The sequence below is a fragment of the Psilocybe cubensis genome, chromosome 7, assembly GCF_017499595.1.
Source record: "Psilocybe cubensis strain MGC-MH-2018 chromosome 7, whole genome shotgun sequence".
Taxonomy (NCBI): domain Eukaryota; kingdom Fungi; phylum Basidiomycota; class Agaricomycetes; order Agaricales; family Agrocybaceae; genus Psilocybe; species Psilocybe cubensis.
Window position 1 is genome coordinate 3086172 of NC_063005.1, and position 19028 is coordinate 3105199.

General features: G+C 45.5%; 6 protein-coding genes across 6 annotated transcripts; 1 reads left to right on the plus strand and 5 right to left on the minus strand.

Annotated features, from left to right (window-relative positions):
• Positions 1-3142: 3142 nt before the first annotated feature.
• On the minus strand, positions 3143-4301 carry JR316_0008477 (uncharacterized protein; the record flags this gene model as incomplete). Its single annotated transcript, XM_047894191.1, has 2 exons — positions 3143-3346; positions 3420-4301. 2 exons carry the CDS (start codon positions 4299-4301, stop codon positions 3143-3145), a joined length of 1086 nt encoding a protein of 361 aa, XP_047747506.1.
• A 1593-nt stretch (positions 4302-5894) lies between these two features.
• Positions 5895-7175, minus strand: JR316_0008478 (uncharacterized protein; the record flags this gene model as incomplete). The annotated part of the gene is made up of 1 exon (XM_047894192.1): positions 5895-7175. One exon carries the CDS (start codon positions 7173-7175, stop codon positions 5895-5897), a length of 1281 nt encoding a protein of 426 aa, XP_047747507.1.
• Positions 7176-7505: 330 nt separating this feature from the next.
• Positions 7506-10042, minus strand: JR316_0008479 (ABC transporter F family member 3; the record flags this gene model as incomplete). Its single annotated transcript, XM_047894193.1, has 7 exons — positions 7506-8405; positions 8459-8569; positions 8624-8850; positions 8906-9355; positions 9407-9568; positions 9631-9931; positions 9995-10042. 7 exons carry the CDS (start codon positions 10040-10042, stop codon positions 7506-7508), a joined length of 2199 nt encoding a protein of 732 aa, XP_047747508.1.
• Positions 10043-10554: 512 nt separating this feature from the next.
• Positions 10555-12077, minus strand: JR316_0008480 (3-ketoacyl-CoA thiolase, peroxisomal; the record flags this gene model as incomplete). The annotated part of the gene is made up of 3 exons (XM_047894194.1): positions 10555-11390; positions 11444-11732; positions 11787-12077. The coding sequence occupies 3 exons, from the start codon at positions 12075-12077 to the stop codon at positions 10555-10557; spliced, it is 1416 nt and encodes a 471-aa protein (XP_047747509.1).
• Positions 12078-12889: 812 nt separating this feature from the next.
• On the minus strand, positions 12890-14343 carry JR316_0008481 (uncharacterized protein; the record flags this gene model as incomplete). The annotated part of the gene is made up of 5 exons (XM_047894195.1): positions 12890-13276; positions 13330-13654; positions 13714-13751; positions 13800-14084; positions 14140-14343. 5 exons carry the CDS (start codon positions 14341-14343, stop codon positions 12890-12892), a joined length of 1239 nt encoding a protein of 412 aa, XP_047747510.1.
• A 1680-nt stretch (positions 14344-16023) lies between these two features.
• Positions 16024-18735, plus strand: JR316_0008482 (Calpain; the record flags this gene model as incomplete). Its single annotated transcript, XM_047894196.1, has 11 exons — positions 16024-16205; positions 16267-16522; positions 16587-16660; positions 16710-16955; positions 17012-17039; positions 17093-17423; positions 17470-17604; positions 17657-17916; positions 17968-18052; positions 18105-18117; positions 18180-18735. The coding sequence occupies 11 exons, from the start codon at positions 16024-16026 to the stop codon at positions 18733-18735; spliced, it is 2166 nt and encodes a 721-aa protein (XP_047747511.1).
• Between the last annotated feature and the right edge of the window lie 293 nt (positions 18736-19028).

Here is a 19028-nt window from a genome sequence, read left to right on the forward strand (position 1 = left end):
GGCTGTTGGGGGATCCCAACAACCAGCCCTTTCGTCTTTATAGACTCTTCAGTGGCTATTCTTAGAAGGAATGTTCTAGACATCCGATGACAGCGCGTGAAGTGATGCTGCGCAGCTGTCATGTATCTTACCGACTATCACAAATCTGTCAATGTTTATTGTCAAGTTAGACAGGTCTCTGATGAACAGAGTGTCACGGGTCGATGTGGCACATGGTAACCTGTCAAAAGTGGATCCAACACTTTTGTTCTTTGACATCGTGGGTTATTGACTGTGATGTGAATCACATGGATATAGATTACTCTGGTTACGTGGCTCCGAGTAACCGCGACATGGGAATATTCACATGTCTAGAGTATAAATAGCTTACCTGGGTCCTTACCTAACAATCAAACAATAGAATGATTGATTGTTGTGAATCTTAATTGGACAGTTCATGATCCGGTCCATCAAAAATGTTTCCACGGTACTAAGGAACTTTTCCCGAAGTACTAAGTAACTTTTCCCATGTACTAAATTAGATCCGGCCCTTCACAATCACATGCCGTTCGGAAGTTCACACGCCTACCTTACTTCCTACTAAGGTTAGACTTAGTTAGCTTAGGGTTGGGGTTAGGTTAGGGTTTAGGGTTTAGGGTTTAGGGTTTAGGTTTAGCTATTTAATCCAAAGTGTTGCTTGTAAGTAGATGTTTGTTACTTTATAGCAAGGAATACTTACGGTTAGGGTTTTTTTCTAATGCTTTACGCCTTACGCGCTAGTATTCTTTTCATCGGTTGTAAGATTTGGATATTCTGCCGAATTCTGGATGTTCCCTCTCTTGTGAGATTGAACGTCTATGAAGTATTATCTCGTTATCACTTTCGATACTTATCTGTTCAGCAGCTTCAACTAGAGCAGAATGATAAGTTTCATTAACGTTTTGAGTTTCGGGAACAACACCACCTTTTTCAGCGATGTTTTCATCCAGTTTACGAAAGACTGTTTTCTTCCACACATTTGCAAGGTCGAAAAGATTAGTATTGCGCTTTCGCGATACTATCCAACGACTTCCGAGTAGTCCTATCTTCCTCAAATCCGGTACGAACTCAGTTTCTCCGTCCACGAGGATCTGTGTGAACAGCTCCGGGCGAACATCATCGAGGTCGTGAACGTAATTTGGATCTGGTTTGATAAGGGGTCTGGACGAGTCTGCACTATACAGACCTTTCTCGGCATGTTCATACCATGCCGACCAGTACTCGGTAACAGTCTTTCCAAGTTCAGCAGCTGAAAACCAATTCCATACCTGATCAAATCTGGTTTTAAGTACAAGAATGGATTCGTCGTGCTCTGCGACTCGTAAAGCGAATCGCTTTTCCCAACGTTCTTGTATATTCTTCTTACACCAAGACATGACTAGGTTTTCGGGATAACCGCGCATCAAATAGAGAGCGTTAAGGTCTCTAATTGCTCCGATGTAGATTTCCTTGGTACTACATAGCACGGCTAACCTGGATAACTCTCCAATGTAGACGCCACGTTTGACGTCCAAAGGATGATGTGATACCCATGGAACTCGTTCTCGGTTGTTTCCTGTCTTGACAAATGGCTTCCAATGAAGTTTTCCAGACTCCTTGAATATGAAAGCATCGAGAAATTGACATCCCGACGAGGAAACAGCCCATTCGATAACACAACCATCGAACTTTATTGTTTCTTTAATAAGATTAAGTGCAAGTGCTTCGGACTCGGCGTAAACAATTGCGAAACAATCGTCGATGTACCTTCCATAGAAGGCCACGTTTGGGTGGTCTAAGATTTTTGACTTTATTTCAAAATGGGCTCCAAAGAGGTTAGCAAGGTCCGGAGAATCCGCGACGCCCATTGCGAGGCCATTTTTTTGTCTAAAATATCTAGACCCATGTTGTGTTATCAATTGCGTATTGCCAATCTCGATAGCACGTTTAAAGATGCCCAATTTAACCAAGTTATTCTCTAACGAATTTGGATTAATATGGGCTAATGCAGTGTTCTCTTCCGAAGCGTTGAGTAACCATTCCTCGTACATATTACAAACGATTTCGATGCACAAGTCCAACGGAATATTGGGATAGAAAGCAACTACATCCCCGGTGACAAAATACCATTGTCGTTTGGGGTCTATACGCAATTGGCTTAATCTCGTAAAGAGATCCTTCGTTCCGTGAATGATTGAAGGAGTCGATTTAATAATCGGCTTAAGCTCTTTTGATACAAACTTGGCTGCAGGATTAAATACTACAGAGTGACACGGAATTATGGGCCTAAATCCAGTAGGTTTCTTGTGGATTTTAGGTATACCATGAAATTGAGGATACTTGAACGATGATCCGTCTTCCGGTACATTCGATAGAAAGAATCGAGACAACCCAAGTTCAAATAGAAACAGATGTTCATCTTCGACGGTACGTGCGAGAGTTTGCATCTGAATCATTTTGCTCTTCATAACTTCTTGCGCAACTTCGAATTCTAACTCTTCGTAGTTGCGTTCATCTTCAAGAAGATTGAGCTCATTCCTTAATATCCAGTCGCGTTCAGACACCGCGAGGCCAAGATTCTTATCTGTCATCGTAATAACATAGTTGTTATCGAAAAGAAACTTTTGGATCTTGTCCCTTTTAGGAGAGAACGCGTGCTTTCGCATCTCTTTAAGGGCTTCTTCCGGGATACTTGCGATCGTTTTAATAACGTACCGACGTCCCATTGAAAGGCCAAGTTCCATAAATTGCGGTAACATTGGAGGTTTCTCTTTCTTTTTAGAGCTTACTCCATAGTCTGGATCGAAAGGTTTATTCATGCCTTCTTTAAACAAAAAATAGATACGCCATCTTATTCTTCGTTGAAAATCATTCCATGCTTGCATGATCAGATTTTTAGAAGGCAGTGTAAAAAACATATAATTGAGTCCAAGAGATAAATCATTTGCTACATCAACAGGGACCGAAACACCAGGACTACAGTGTACACTAGATCTATACTGGCCAGCCAATAAGAATGAAATCGGGGTATTGAGGTGTACAAAAGAAACTGCGTCTGTTTTAGTCATGGTGAGTATATCGTCAGGAATAGAGTTGGGGAAGGCGGGTCTCACCGACGTAAATGATGCTACAGTAGACCGCGCGTCTAGGCTCTTGCCTTTCCCTTTCCCTTTGGATCGTTGTTCTTGACGGGAGCTCTCCCCTTCCCTTTCTTCTTGTTGTCGACCTTGTTGGAAGCCTTGGTTTGAGGCTTCCTCTGCGAAGGCGTCGACGACGACTTGGGTTTCGAAGGGCCAGCTTTCCTGGCCTGAGGTTGAGGAGCCTTGGACGAATTCTGGCCAGACAAAGTCTGGGTAATTAGAGTAATAATTAGTGTCCAGAATTATGGGTGAAGGGTTACGAAAACTTGCCTTCTTGCCCACAGATCCAAGGTTGAGCTTTTTGAGACGTGCATTCAAGCCCTTATCAATAAGGGATTGAATCGATGGACCTGGTTTGGTCGCATCGGCCATCTCGACATCGGCTGTTGCCGCAGTCGTCCGCTTTTTCTCAATCTTAATTGCCAAGGCGCGGTGGCGCATGTTGACAATCTGTTTGATATGAGAAAAGATCGCCGGCAGTATAGTTTGCAGCGCACTGCATTCGGCTTTCTTTTGCGGAGACACTACCCACTCTGCTATACGTCGAACTCCCTTGTTGTCTGTAGAGAAAACAGGGAGCTTGTAGCTGGATTTGCGATCATCGTAAGTTGCCTTAACGATGAGGGCAGCAGCTTCGTAGCAAGAGTTGAGCGCGCATTTATCATCCCAAAAAGCCAGCTCGTCCTTTTTCGCCTGAACGGCGCCGTCGTTAATTGCCTTTTGGAAGGCATCACGAGCGGAAGAGAACGTAGTGGAGACTCGAAGAGCCTCCGCTGACCCGGCATCCGCGAATTCCTTCGTAAGTTGGAACTCGGGTGCCTTCACCTTAAGGCGATTGGGCGTGTTGCCTGCGCTAACGGCAGATTCAAGGCGCTCGAGGCTAGCCTTGACTGTTTCCCTCTTGTCGCACCACGATGCGAGGTTGAGGAGAAACTCCCTGAGGGCAGCACGATAGTCAAAAAAGACGCAGTCTATGACTTGGTCAACGGAGCGGCACTCAGCTATTTTTTTGATGACCACAGTGGCCAGCTCGTCGATAAGAGCGTTATGGCGGCCTGCTTCATCGTTGACGCCGAAGACAGTGTTGTTGACGACGGCCTGGGTGAGTGCGTCCAGGGTAGGGGACATGGCACGAGAGAATGCAGCAGAGTATTGGGATGACATGGTAACTGATGGGTGATAGCAAAGTCGTTGGGTTTAGGGGGGGAGCGAGCACCGAGCGAAGCGAGGTGCGAGCGACTAGTTTAAACTGTGAGTTTGAAATAGAAAGAAGGCCAGAGGGCTGTTGGGGGATCCCAACAACCAGCCCTTTCGTCTTTATAGACTCTTCAGTGGCTATTCTTAGAAGGAATGTTCTAGACATCCGATGACAGCGCGTGAAGTGATGCTGCGCAGCTGTCATGTATCTTACCGACTATCACAAATCTGTCAATGTTTATTGTCAAGTTAGACAGGTCTCTGATGAACAGAGTGTCACGGGTCGATGTGGCACATGGTAACCTGTCAAAAGTGGATCCAACACTTTTGTTCTTTGACATCGTGGGTTATTGACTGTGATGTGAATCACATGGATATAGATTACTCTGGTTACGTGGCTCCGAGTAACCGCGACATGGGAATATTCACATGTCTAGAGTATAAATAGCTTACCTGGGTCCTTACCTAACAATCAAACAATAGAATGATTGATTGTTGTGAATCTTAATTGGACAGTTCATGATCCGGTCCATCAAAAATGTTTCCACGGTACTAAGGAACTTTTCCCGAAGTACTAAGTAACTTTTCCCATGTACTAAATTAGATCCGGCCCTTCACAATCACATGCCGTTCGGAAGTTCACACGCCTACCTTACTTCCTACTAAGGTTAGACTTAGTTAGCTTAGGGTTGGGGTTAGGTTAGGGTTTAGGGGGGGAGCGAGCACCGAGCGAAGCGAGGTGCGAGCGACTAGTTTAAACTGGGAGTTAAATGGAAAGTAGCCAGAGGGCTGTTGGGGGATCCCAACAACCAGCCCTTTCGTCTTTATAGACTCTTCAGTGGCTATTCTTAGAAGGAATGTTCTAGACATCCGATGACAGCGCGTGAAGTGATGCTGCGCAGCTGTCATGTATCTTACCGACTATCACAAATCTGTCAATGTTTATTGTCAAGTTAGACAGGTCTCTGATGAACAGAGTGTCACGGGTCGATGTGGCACATGGTAACCTGTCAAAAGTGGATCCAACACTTTTGTTCTTTGACATCGTGGGTTATTGACTGTGATGTGAATCACATGGATATAGATTACTCTGGTTACGTGGCTCCGAGTAACCGCGACATGGGAATATTCACATGTCTAGAGTATAAATAACTTACCTGGGTCCTTACCTAACAATCAAACAATAGAATGATTGATTGTTGTGAATCTTAATTGGACAGTTCATGATCCGGTCCATCAAAAATGTTTCCACGGTACTAAGGAACTTTTCCCGAAGTACTAAGTAACTTTTCCCATGTACTAAATTAGATCCGGCCCTTCACAATCACATGCCGTTCGGAAGTTCACACGCCTACCTTACTTCCTACTAAGGTTAGACTTAGTTAGCTTAGGGTTGGGGTTAGGTTAGGGTTTAGGGTTTAGGGTTTAGGGTTTAGGTTTAGGTTTAGCTATTCAATCCAATGTGTTGCTTGTAAGTAGATGTTTGTTACTTTATAGCAAGGAATACTTACGGTTAGGGTTTTTTTCTAATGCTTTACGCCTTAAGCGCTAGTATTCTTTTCATCGGTTGTAAGATTTGGATATTCTGCCAAATTCTGGATGTTCCCTCTCTTGTGAGATTGAACGTCTATGAAGTATTATCTCGTTATCACTTTCGATACTTATCTGCTCAGCAGCTTCAACTAAAGCAGAATGATAAGTTTCATTAACGTTTTGAGTTTCGGGAACAACACCACCTTTTTCAGCGATGTCTTCATCCAGTTTACGAAAGACTGTTTTCTTCCACACATTTGCAAGGTCGAAAAGATTAGTATTGCGTTTTCGCGATACTATCCAACGACTTCCGAGTAGTCCTATCTTCCTCAAATCCGGTACGAACTCAGTTTCTCCGTCCACGAGGATCTGTGTGAACAGCTCCGGGCGAACATCATCGAGGTCGTGAACGTAATTTGGATCTGGTTTGATAAGGGGTCTGGACGAGTCTGCACTATACAAACCTTTCTCGGCATGTTCATACCATGCCGACCAGTACTCGGTAACAGTTTTTCCAAGTTCAGCAGCTGAAAACCAATTCCATACCTGATCAAATCTGGTTTTAAGTACAAGAATGGATTCGTCGTGCTCTGCGACTCGTAAAGCGAATCGCTTTTCCCAACGTTCTTGTATATTCTTCTTACACCAAGATATGACTAGGTTTTCGGGATAACCGCGCATCAAATAGAGAGCGTTAAGGTCTCTAATTGCTCCGATGTAGATTTCCTTGGTACTACATAGCACGGCTAACCTGGATAACTCTCCAATGTAGACGCCACGTTTGACGTCCAAAGGATGATGTGATACCCATGGAACTCGTTCTCGGTTGTTTCCTGTCTTGACAAAAGGCTTCCAATGAAGTTTTCCAGACTCCTTGAATATGAAAGCATCGAGAAATTGACATCCCGACGAGGAAACAGCCCATTCGATAACACAACCATCGAACTTTATTGTTTCTTTAATAAGATTAAGTGCAAGTGCTTCGGACTCGGCGTAAACAATTGCGAAACAATCGTCGATGTACCTTCCATAGAAGGCCACGTTTGGGTGGTCTAAGATTTTTGACTTTATTTCAAAATGGGCTCCAAAGAGGTTAGCAAGGTCCGGAGAATCCGCGACGCCCATTGCGAGGCCATTTTTTTGTCTAAAATATCTAGACCCATGTTGTGTTATCAATTGCGTATTGCCAATCTCGATAGCACGTTTAAAGATGCCCAATTTAACCAAGTTATTCTCTAACGAATTTGGATTAATATGGGCTAATGCAGTGTTTTCTTCCGAAGCGTTGAGTAACCATTCCTCGTACATACTACAAACGATTTCGATGCACAAGTCCAACGGAATATTGGGATTAGGGTTTAGGGTTTAGGGTTTAGGGTTTAGGGTTTAGGGTTTAGGGTTTAGGGTTTAGGGTTTAGGGTTTAGGGTTTAGGGTTTAGGGTTTAGGGTTTAGGGTTTAGGGTTTAGGGTTTAGGGTTTAGGGTTTGTCAGTTGTAGGATGCTATAAACAGTAGCAAAGTCATTTTGTTTTGAGGCCGATGTTGAGGTTTAGGGGTCGTCCTCAATGACAGACACAATCGGAGGGTACAAAATTGCACTGCAATTTATTCCTAGAGGTCGACAAAAAATTCGCCTGCATTATTTAATAGCACGGGTTTGTAAGGCTTTTGTCGAAAGCCTTTGTATCTTCTCCACGTATGCCTCCAACCCCTTATCCCACTCCTTTAGCTCTCCCTTCTTCGTCACAGTATACAGAACGCCCTTTTGTCTCTCCCCATCATCATCGTCGTCATCTTCATCGTCATCCCCGCCCTCGATGACTTGCTTCAGGAACCATACATCGTGACTGACTACCACCAACGCCCCTTCGAATTCACAGAGAGACTCCACGAGCGACTCGACAGTGCCCATATCAAGGTGGTTTGTGATTTCATCCAGCAGCAGCACATGCGGACGATGAAACGTCACCAGTGCTAGAGCAACGCGGTTCCGCTGGCCACCACTCAACGTGCGGATTGGACGCGTAACAGGATCACCGCTGATCCCACATGACCCGAAATGCGAGCGCGCTTCACCCTCTGTGATGACGATATCCGGGAACGACTTCGACAGGTGTTGAAGGGCTGACACTGAGAGATCGAGTTGGTCGACGGTGTGCTGCGAAAAGTAGCCAATGCGGAGTCGGTGGTGTTTCTTCACTTCACCAAGGGTGGGTTTAAGTTCCCCAGCAAGGAGGTTCATGAGGGTGGATTTGCCACAACCGTTGGGACCTAGAAGCCCTATCCTGGCTTGAGGGCCGACGTCAAGTGACACATTGTTAATGACCATAGGAGAGGATGGCTTAGGATCATAGCGAAATGAAGCCTCGGAAAGTTGAAGAAACGAGCTCCCAGGAAAATTGAATGGCTCCGGCGGAGGCAGCGTGATAGGCGCAGTCTTCACCGCCTGTTCAACGACGATTTCATCATGGAAGCCGTGATAACTTTTCTTATATCTTTTACCATCTTCCAGACGTTCCATACCCATCCTTTCAAGTTTCTGCACAGAAACGTTTATAAAAATTGTTCAAGAACCATCATGGAAGCACTCACCTTTTTACGAGATGCGACCTGTCCGTATCGTTTATCGTCACCTGTCGATTTAGCCTGCTGGACATTTTTTTGGATGCTGTCCATTATTTGTTTTCGTCTCTTCATTTCCAGCTAGAACGAAATTTGTCAGACAAAAAATCAGTTCGCCAGTGAAAAGCATTGTACCTCTTTCAGGCGTGTTTTGCGTTTCCTTTGCTCTTCTGTGTTTCTTTCCCAATCGTCGTAGTTTCCAGGATGATAAGTCAGTTTCTTGTCCCTAAAAATTATCGTCTCGTCCGTAACAGCGTCAAGGAAGCTCCGGTCATGAGAGACGACGACAACTGTCTGACCCTCCGCATCGTTCGTCAAATATGAACGTAGCCACACAATGGCGGGGAGATCAAGATGGTTGGCTGATAGTCACCAATTAGGATAACGGCATATACAAAAAATTACTTTGAGACGCACTTGGTTCGTCGAGAAGCAATATATCAGGCTTGATGAATAACGCCTTTCCAAGCATAACTCGCATCCGCCAACCACCGCTTAGCCCACCAATCTTCCTTCCTTCTTTGGAGAGGTCTTCATCTTTAAATCCCAGTCCGCGAAGGATTGACTTTGCTCTTGCTTCGTCCGCTTCAAGATCCAGGACTTCATATGCACCGAACACCTCTGTCATTATATCATGGACCATTTGTGTGGTGACATATGTCTGTGGATCTTGGGCCTGAAGAGTGGCAAGGTCGTTCTCTGCGACTAACAAAGCCTGGCGTGCAGTGTGCCCGCGTTGTCCAGATCTCTTCGTGGCAATTTTTTGAGCCTTGTCGAGCGCTATTTCAGCGCGAGAGACGAGGAGCTTGTGGATAATCGTATTCAAAGCTGCATCGGAGTTCGCCTTTGTGGTAAACCCCTGAAGTGCTGGCAAGGCATCAGGACTCGATAACACCTAGAACCCGTGTTGAAAACTACCTTGTGCCTCTCGAATTATTCGCGTGCGATCAACGTCTGCCTCGAGGATCTCTTCCAAAATTGTCCGACCAGCAGTGAAATCTTCCAACTGAGCAATGTGTAGAATCCGTACATTCTGGGGCAATCCAACAAGCACGTTGTTTCCAAGCACAGACAACAACACTGGCCGAAGGAACAACCCGAGAAGGTCAGAATCGTTCAGAAGACTGCCTATTTGAACTCACCTGACTTGCCCACTCCGTTCTGGCCAACCATGCCATATCTCACACCCGGCTTCAACCGCAGATGGGCATCAACGAGGAGTTCTTTGTTGTTAACACTGACGTTGACCCCCTTAATGTCGATATCGATATCGCTGGCGTCGAATGTTTCTCGATGGAAGCGGCTTTGTTGGGAATAGGCAACGATCTCTACAGCTTGGGATGATCCATGACCGGGATCTACATTGTCAGAAGTTGTTGAACCAGTCGATTCAACTTGCTTTTTCTTCGCCTTGCTGATCTTAGATTTCGCGGGAGAGGCGGTCTGGTTAAGAAGTTAGAGATTATGTTGTTATTCTTCGTTTGTGGGAGATTCAGATGACAATACCTTGATTGGGTCGTTGATTTGCAAAGACGATAGTCTGAGTGAATCCATCGAAAAGGGCTGATGTTGTTTAGCTGAGATGTAAAAAAAAACTGAGAGGTTCAGTCACTCTTTAAAACAAGCTGCCAAAAAGTTAGTTTCGCTGAAGTTTGTTAGAATTGACATGCCTGTGACTCACCGGACCCGACATGATTCACGCTCCAAGGCCTGCTGGAACCGATCTCTTCGCCGCCATTGTAGAGCGGTGGCGAAAGATGGATTGGGGATTGATTCTCGCTTTGATGCTCCAATGTATATGACTTGAATATTGAAGAAGGCCTAGCTAGTATCAGTTCTCCACAAGTTGTTCGCGCCATCAGCAAAAACTGCGCGTGACTAGCAAAACTCAGGAACTTCAACGTTCAACTTCAGCTACTCGACCATCTCACCACCACTGACATCTAACTTTCGCTCCAATATAGGATTGATAAAGTAGTTTCGTACTTTTGTTTGAATTGTTTTGGTATCATCGTACATATGGAAGAATTAATATACAGTACATCCTAAATAAAATAGAAAACCATCTACTGCTCGCTCACGAAGATGGCAGCCATGCCCATGCCCGAACCAATGCACATGCTGGTCACGAACAGCTTTTTGCCAGTCTGCTTGGCGATGTTGAGACCAGTGGCGACCTGGCGGGCACCAGTGCATCCCAAAGGATGGCCAATGGCAATAGCTCCTCCGTTGATGTTGACCTTCTCGAAGGGAATGTTAAGATGCTGGACGCTGAAAACAGCCTGGCTGGCGAAAGCCTCGTTGATCTCGAAGAAGTCGACATCGGCGAGGGTGATGCCGGCAATCTCAAGCACGCGGGGGATAGCGTAGGCGGGACCAACACCCATGATGCGTGGGGGAACACCAACGGTGGCGGCAGTGACGAATTTGCCAACGATGGGAAGACCTAGGCGCTTGGCCACGGAACGGCGGGCAAGCAGAACAGCAGCGGCACCATCCGACACCTGGGATGCGTTTCCGGCGTGAGTCGAACCGTCTTTCGAGAAAGCGGGTTTGAGCTTGGAAAGGCTTTCAACAGTGACACCGTCTCGGATGCCATCATCCTGGTCCACGACGATTTCCGAAACCTTCTCCGTCTTGGGGTCGATGAATTTGGCAGTAATGGGAACGATTTCATCCTTGAACTTGCCAGCCTTGTTGGCAGCGGCGGCTTTCTGGAACGACTTCGCGGCGAATTCGTCCTGAACTCTGCGGGTGATGCCATAGTCCTTGGCAACGTTCTCAGAGGTGATACCCATGGGCAAAAGGCAGTCTTCGGCGTCCTTGTTCTCAAGAACTTCCTCTGAGACATCAGGGGCAGCACCAGCTCCGTACCCATTTGTCATGGACTCGACACCAGCACCTAGATGTATGTCAGAACATGGCAGGGGACCCGTGTGTAGATCTCTCACGTACCGATACCGATGTCAATCTGTCCTGCGAGAATTTGGTTGGCAATCTGGTTGATTGCGGTCAAACCAGACGAGCACTGCCTGTTCACGGTGTTAATTGAGGTCTCGACGGGGATTCCAGCGTGGAGCGCGGCCATGCGAGCAGCAGAAGCTCCACCGCCTGGTGGGAGAACATTGCCGACAGCGATATCCTGAATGAGTTTGGGGTCGAGGTTGACCTTTGAGTAGGCAGCGCGGAGAACATGAGAAAGGATCAGTTCTGGTTTGGTGTCCTTGAATCCTCCTTTCTTGCCCTACAACTCGCAGTCAGCGCCGTTTATACTGCATTTCCCACCGAAAACGCGCACCTTAGTAATGGCTGACCGCACAGCGGAAACAATGACAATGTCGTTGTCATTCTTTTGGAGGAGAGCGGCCTTGTTGGAGGAGGTTTGGGTAGACATATCGACGTGGTTGTGGATGGAGGTGGATGAGGAGGACTGACGGGTCTTACGCGCCTTTATAAGTTCGGGAATCTCAATACCCGGCCTTATCACATGTCCACTTGCTGACTGTTCGACCATTTTCTGAAGCTCCGTCAGGCAGATTCGGTTATGTGGTCTACCGTCATTTTGACCATCCCACATGAAATCGTGCATTACTGCAAGCCTGAGCTCTTAGGTACCCAGCTCCTGAGAAATTTCGGTGGTGGTTTGACCTGGTGTTGCCTGTACCATGAACGCTCCTGATGAAACTAAAGTGGACCAACAATTTCACATGCTCAATGCGTAACGTTAACCCTAACCAGAGATTTTTGCACTGCCGCAAATAATTGCTCAACCACGTTAGACGGATGAATAGGAGTTCCCCACATTTTCCCCAGTCTGGGGAATGAATTGGACAACTGATAAGCTATTATTTCCACCTCATTTTTAAATTATTTGACGGCCGAACAATACTAGCGTTAGGTTTAATAAGGTGGATGTATAAACAATCTTTGAACCTTAACAATTATTGCTCAAAAGTAAAAGAGAAATGAGTATAAGTAAATTTAGAGTCGAATACATCAACGATAGACGTAGAGTTTAACGGTGAATTGTTAAAAAGGACATTCACTAGTCTTTGAGGGATTTTTTTGACAACCTTCGACGGGTATGTTTTAATTTCTGAGAGTTCCAAGAATAGGCGCTCGGCCTTGGCATCCATTCCCCATTCCGGTAAAGCATTCTTCGTCAAAAAATTCCGGGTCGTCAGTATGTATTGCCTTCCTGAATCCTCGCTAATTAGTGCAACCCATCTCCGATGGCAATGGCCCGACATTGTCATGTTTCGAGTAAAGCATTGAATTTGTCTTCAGTAAAGATAAGGTGAGGAATGCACATATCTAGACTTCTGCACCTTTAACATATTAAATTTAACGTTAATAATCCCACTGGTTTTTAAATCCTATATCAGATTCATAGATGTCGTTTCATCGTGTTACAGGCTTAAAGCTAGATACAGATGAAGGAGCTAGGTTGACCATGATAGCGTCGAGAGCATCCTTCTTATCTTGCTTCAAAACTTTGTCCATGCGCGGCTTAGGAAGAGAAGGAACTCGTCGAACAGCAAAAGATATCTTCCGCAGCCAGTGTGGAACGCCATATACGACAGCAGAAAGGACCCCGTCTTGTGGTCGAGAAAAGCGAGACCTGAGTGTGAGCTCGCTGAGACCCTGGACAAGAATTTCGAATGCACGGTTCACTTGGCTCATGGTAGGCCTCTTTGTGTAGTCCTCTTGGGTCATTGCCATGATCAAAGGTCGCATGAATTCAAAGCTTCCTTTGCGTTTACGGGTTACATTTGGAATTGAGTGACCCTAACAATTAATAAAATGTCAGTAATCGCCAACGTATCGAGAAAGATGTTTACATCTAAAAAGTAGTATCTGATCAGATTTCCGATATAAAAGACGTCCGTGGCGAATGGGTCTGGGGTATCCTCCGAGTCCAAAAGAAAATGAGATGTTGGACTCTCTAGTCTGTACCGAACTGGGTCCAGTTTCTCTGTAAATTTATCCAGATCGCAATGTTGAGCTTGTTCATATCCAACTATGTAGTATTTCGCTGGTTTCTGCGTTCGTGTGCGATACCGAGCGCGTCCTTTTAGATCAACTGACTCATTCTTTCGGACGAAGTGATAGCCTTTCGGGTAAAGATCACGCGCGTCGACCATGATGTTTTCGATGCATATATCCCTAACATCTAGTAAGCAATGGTATTCTTCCAACAGCCTACTTAGTCGATTTCAACATACCGGTGGGCAACTCCTTGCTTATGCATAAAATCAAGCCCCTGAATGGAATTTCAGCATTCTGAAGCAATGTGACTCCGAGAACGCACCTCAAATATTTGCCTAAAGCACTCGACGGCCTCTCCCACAGTATCAAACCGTGGAGAATCATACTCACGCAACAATGGCATCACAACAATAATCCAGCTCCTCTCGCTCGGCGGGTACAACGTGGCCAGCACCGGTACGCAGTGATTGCGAGAACTAGATGCTAGGGACCCCGTCCCAAAGAACATCAGCATGTTGTGCTCGTTTGACCGCGACGTCCTCTTGATTCTTTTCAAAACCACTCTTGATCCGTCCGAAAGTTTGACAGCGTCGATAATCTGGTCGTACTGTCCATGGATTCAGTTATTGCCTATTCATATATGCCAAAGTAACAAAACTCACAGGAAGCACCTGTCCATCCTCATATCGGTCTGGAGATGAATCATACTTCAGCCAGCTAGGAACCCAATCTGGCCTGTAGCGCTTTCGAAGCTCGTAGCCTTGGTCAACCAACCAGGGTTGAATGCCGCGCCAGAATATCTCTGCAGACGTTAGCCGCGCCTTGGTGAGTCTACAGTTAACGGCCGCAGGGTCAAACTTTGTCATCCTGGACAAGACGGAAGAAAAGAAGAGAATGACTATCTAACTAAACAATGCAGGTTATATACACGGCGTTAATTAGTCCACCGGATAAAAGGGGTCTATAGCAACGCTAGTTCTTGTTGTTTTTGAGTGCATTGATTGATTGACACCAGAATAACGTACTTGCTTATACCGTTAAAATAAAAAGAAGCAGGTGATGTGACGTAGAAAGAAGTATTTGTCCTGTAGCACGACCGCCGACCGAATAGAAGAGGGTGGCCTAGTATACCAAAACAGCCAATATGACTTCTAGTTACATAGTCCAATGCTTATACTTCACCTTTAGTCACACTCAGTGATATACCTGTTCTTGGCAACCACACAAATTCTATTTTTATCGCGTTATTGTTCTCCGTTGGGTGGGCTCCATCACAGTTGGGATTGCAGTTGAATAAACACAGTACCGTAAGAAATGCCAAAATTGAGACAAAGTTTTAGAAACCAAACTTTCCAATGTGTTGACTCCTGTTAAAAGAGTTCATCACGTAGATTGTTTAACTGTTAGTCATTCCCAGGTAATATCTCAGGCCTAATACTTGTTAGACTAAGCTTTTTCTCTTTATCAGATAAGAATTTAATCCATCGCTTACTGGTGTCACTCAAATATGAATCCGAACCCGGCGTATACGACTTATGTACCTATCTCTTTCCACTCACGCGCGGCGTCAAAGTAGACGCGACCTCATCACGTGACGTAAAATGTTTGGTAATGCATTTGCACAGCCACTTGCATTTGCCCACTCCTTCAGTGAGTCATGGACAAGTCATAGAAGAATCACTAGAACTCTCCAACGTTGCTTCGTCTAACTGACTCGAGATGCTGCAAGGTGTTTTTATCGCCGACTAATTCGCAGAAGGATTGATTGGCGCCGGAAATCCACTTTCTAAATTCTAGCTCCTGTCCCACAAAATGTTGTGATGATCAACCTGAACTGTCGAAGACAGTCAGTGGCAGGCGTGGTAAGCTCCCAATGTGCACCATTCGAATTCATATATTGACAAGCTCCAAACCGAAACCATTAATGACAGTTAGGGACATGCCGAACCATTTATCTTTTTTTGAGATGCTATGAGACGGATTCCTTTCTTGTACTTGCTCGTTTCCTTCATCAGGCCTTGTAGATTCGCTTGTACACTTGAATGGTGCATCGCCTTCGTGGTAACCCTTCGGGTAGTACTTTCTGACCTTGCTTCAAATCGTATTGATGCAGTACAGGTTAGGTCAAAATTGGCGGTTCAAGATCATGTAGTCATCACCCGTTTTCTCCGTGCCGAATGGGGCTCGGGGTGAGGATACAGCTCCGACATAGGCCACGTACGGCCTTCTTACAGTTCTCAACGGTCATTCAAGGTCTTTTTCTCGCAAGGACCCCAATCCGTGCCGCGCGCGAGTCAATCTGACGAGGTTGCTGAGAAAAAATGCGATGAATATGACCCTCGGGTAGCACACGCATAGCATGTGAGTAATCTCATCGTGCCATACTACCAGATAGGGGCAAATCAAATACATGCTCTAGCGCCCAACACTCTCCGTTTGGATCTTATGTCGAGATATCGGATTTTGACAGCCCTCATCTCCGCGTTATTGAATCTATATAAGCTTGATGCCACTCACCGCACAACCTCAATCTCCCCACCTTCCAGATGGCGACTACCACAATAACCACCACTGAAATTACTACAGAAATCAAGCCCGACACTAAAACCTTCGCTAAGCAAGAGGCTGGTTTACTTGTGACAAAGGAATTGGAAAATGCCATTGAAGAATGTAGGAAAAAGGTTGAACGAATTGCAAAAGAATGTCGTGCAAAGAACCGCAAGTTCAGGTACGCTTTTAGGTATTGGTTTCTCACATGATATCAGCTTCTCATGACGAGCGCTTTCCAGAGATATCGAATTTGATCTCGAGAACGATCAGAACAGATGCCTCTACGGTCTCTTCGTCTTGAATGGAGATTCAGTCAACACACCGCCGGCTGATGTACACAGGGTCACTCAGATCTTCGATAACCCCCAATTCTTTGTGGGAGGAGCTGCGGATTCGAACGACATCATCCAAGGAGCATTAGGAGACTGCTGGTTTCTATCTGCTCTGGCCACTGTATCCACGGCTCCAGGCCTGGTAGAAAAGTTCTGCGTCGCTGTACGTTCCTGGCCCCCTTGCTATTTTTATCTCTTGTCACGGCCTAACTGGGAATCAAATCCAGCGCGACGAAAAAGTCGGCGTATATGGTTTTATCTTCTTCAGAGATGATGCTTGGGTTACTGTCATTATCGATGAGTAAGTTCAGCCTTCATACTTTTTTTAAATCCATCTAAACAACCTACAGCATGCTCTACACACGTGTCCCCAAATACGAGGAGCTTAAAAGTTCCGAGCAAGAACTGTATCACTACGACAAAGATACCTATAACAAGTCCGCAAGGAAAGGTGGGAAATCGTTATACTTCGCTAAGTCAGGGACTGCAGGCGAAACATGGGTACCTCTGATTGAAAAGGCATATGCAAAGCTCCATGGGTGCTATTCGCATTTATTGGGAGGGCAAGAGTGCGATGCGATTGAGGACTTAACTGGGTGAGCAGTTACTAAATAATAACAACATGTTGACGCTCATAAAGTGATACATCTAGTGGCGTATCAACCGTATTACAGAGCAAGGTACTGTCATTGACATTTCTTTATTACTCCTCCTTTAACGGGATATCCCTTAGGATATATTGGATCCCGATCGTTTCTGGGATGAGGAGCTTGGTCGCGCCAATAAAGATAGACTGTTCGGATGCTCCTTCAACAATCTGGATGGCACACGCAGTGGCGTGAGTAACGCTAAAGTTCAAGGTCTGGTAGGAAACCATGCATACTCCGTACTTCGAGCGGTCGAGTGCAATGGGAAAAGATTCGTCGTTGTCCGCAATCCCTGGGGTAAATCTGAATGGACGGGTCGATGGTCAGACGGTTCCAAAGAATGGACACACGAGTGGCTTGAATATCTACCTCAACTTGGCCATCAGTTTGGAGATGACGGCCAGTTTGTCATGGAATGTAAGTTATTCGCTGTTACAGCTAACAGACATTAAAAGGTCCATAGACTCGGATTGGCTAGAGAGCTTTGGACAGATTGATCGAACAATTTTATTCGATTCGGATTGGAGGATGACTTCTCAATGGCTTCAAGTCACTGTACCGCCTCTTCCAGCTGCATGGACATACGGCGATGTATCATGTATGTTAGATTCATACTCAATCGTCATATATGGATGCTTACCTCTCAATAGTTACCTTTTCACTGGCTAGTCGATCGAACGCCGTGATAGTACTTTCTCAGCTCGATACTCGATATTTCCGTGACATATCTGGTAGAGCTTCTTGGACTCTGGACTTCGCCCTCGTCAAGCAAGGCGAAAAAGAGCCTATCGCAGAATCACCACACTCCGACTTTTACCTTCGCAATGTACACCTAGAAATTGAATTGGAAGCAGGAGATTATATCGTTTACGTTCGCCTGGATAGATCGTTGGATAAAAATGAAGACGATGTTCGTATCCCTTTACCGGTCTTTACTATCTCAAACCTAATACAATTTCAGGACAAGAAATACGTTGATGAATGGATGCTTAGGAAGATGTCACGCATCATGATGCAGCGTGCGAAGAGTAATTCGATTGCTTCTAGTGAGTATTTCCTCTCCCCCTCAGGATACACGAATTGAATATTGTCTGTTAGATTTCAAGGCAGAGTCCGTTACCGTACTAGTTCAAGGTCGTTAACCTAGAATTATCTAATTTCTTTTTTTTGCAGAGATCAGGCCAAATACCTTCCTACTACATTGGAATCTCTCATTCAACGTGATTTGGAAGAGTACGAAAAGAAGAAAAAGGCCGAAGGTGAAGTCGTCACCAAGGTAGTAGAAGAGGTTTCTGAAGACGGCACCGTTACGACCACGACCACTACCACAACTACGAAGGTCGAGACAGTCGTTGTTGGAAAAAAGGTGGCCTTGCAAAAGGAATCTCCTCCTGAGAAACCTACGTCCATTCCACTTCCTCCCACTACCGTTGATCCTACCCCAACTACAAACGGTATATCAACACCCGCCTTGCCAAATGTGACCCCGGAAGTTCCCAACATTCCTGACACATCGCGCTCTCGCTATCGCGGTTCCAGTCCGAGGTATGGTGGTAGTTCAGCGACCAAGGGTGAAGATGTACCTAAAGGCAAGGTTGAAATCGACCACGATGACCCGAATACAGTATGTGTCGGCCTCCGGGTATATACACATAAGGATGTCCCGACGGTAGTGGTAGGGAGGTTGAAGGTTGACTCTGATCAGAAGGAAGATTCTGAAAATTCATGAATCGAATGCCAGGTTATTTTAGAACAGCTCGAGAAGAGCGTTAAATGTCAACATGTACTGTATTAAAATATTCCCTGTAATTCATACCCCTCGACTCATCATACATCTTGATCAACTGGAGTGAACATGAACGTCGCTTTGATATTGATACATATTGTATGTTCCCGGACCTCGTATACTCATGTTCTCCGTTCTGGATCTGTTGTTATTATTTTATGTGTCAGCCTACGTGGCTCGTTGCTGCACTCCGAGTTTCACTACCACCACTTAGTCTGGCCTTCCATTGTCTTAAC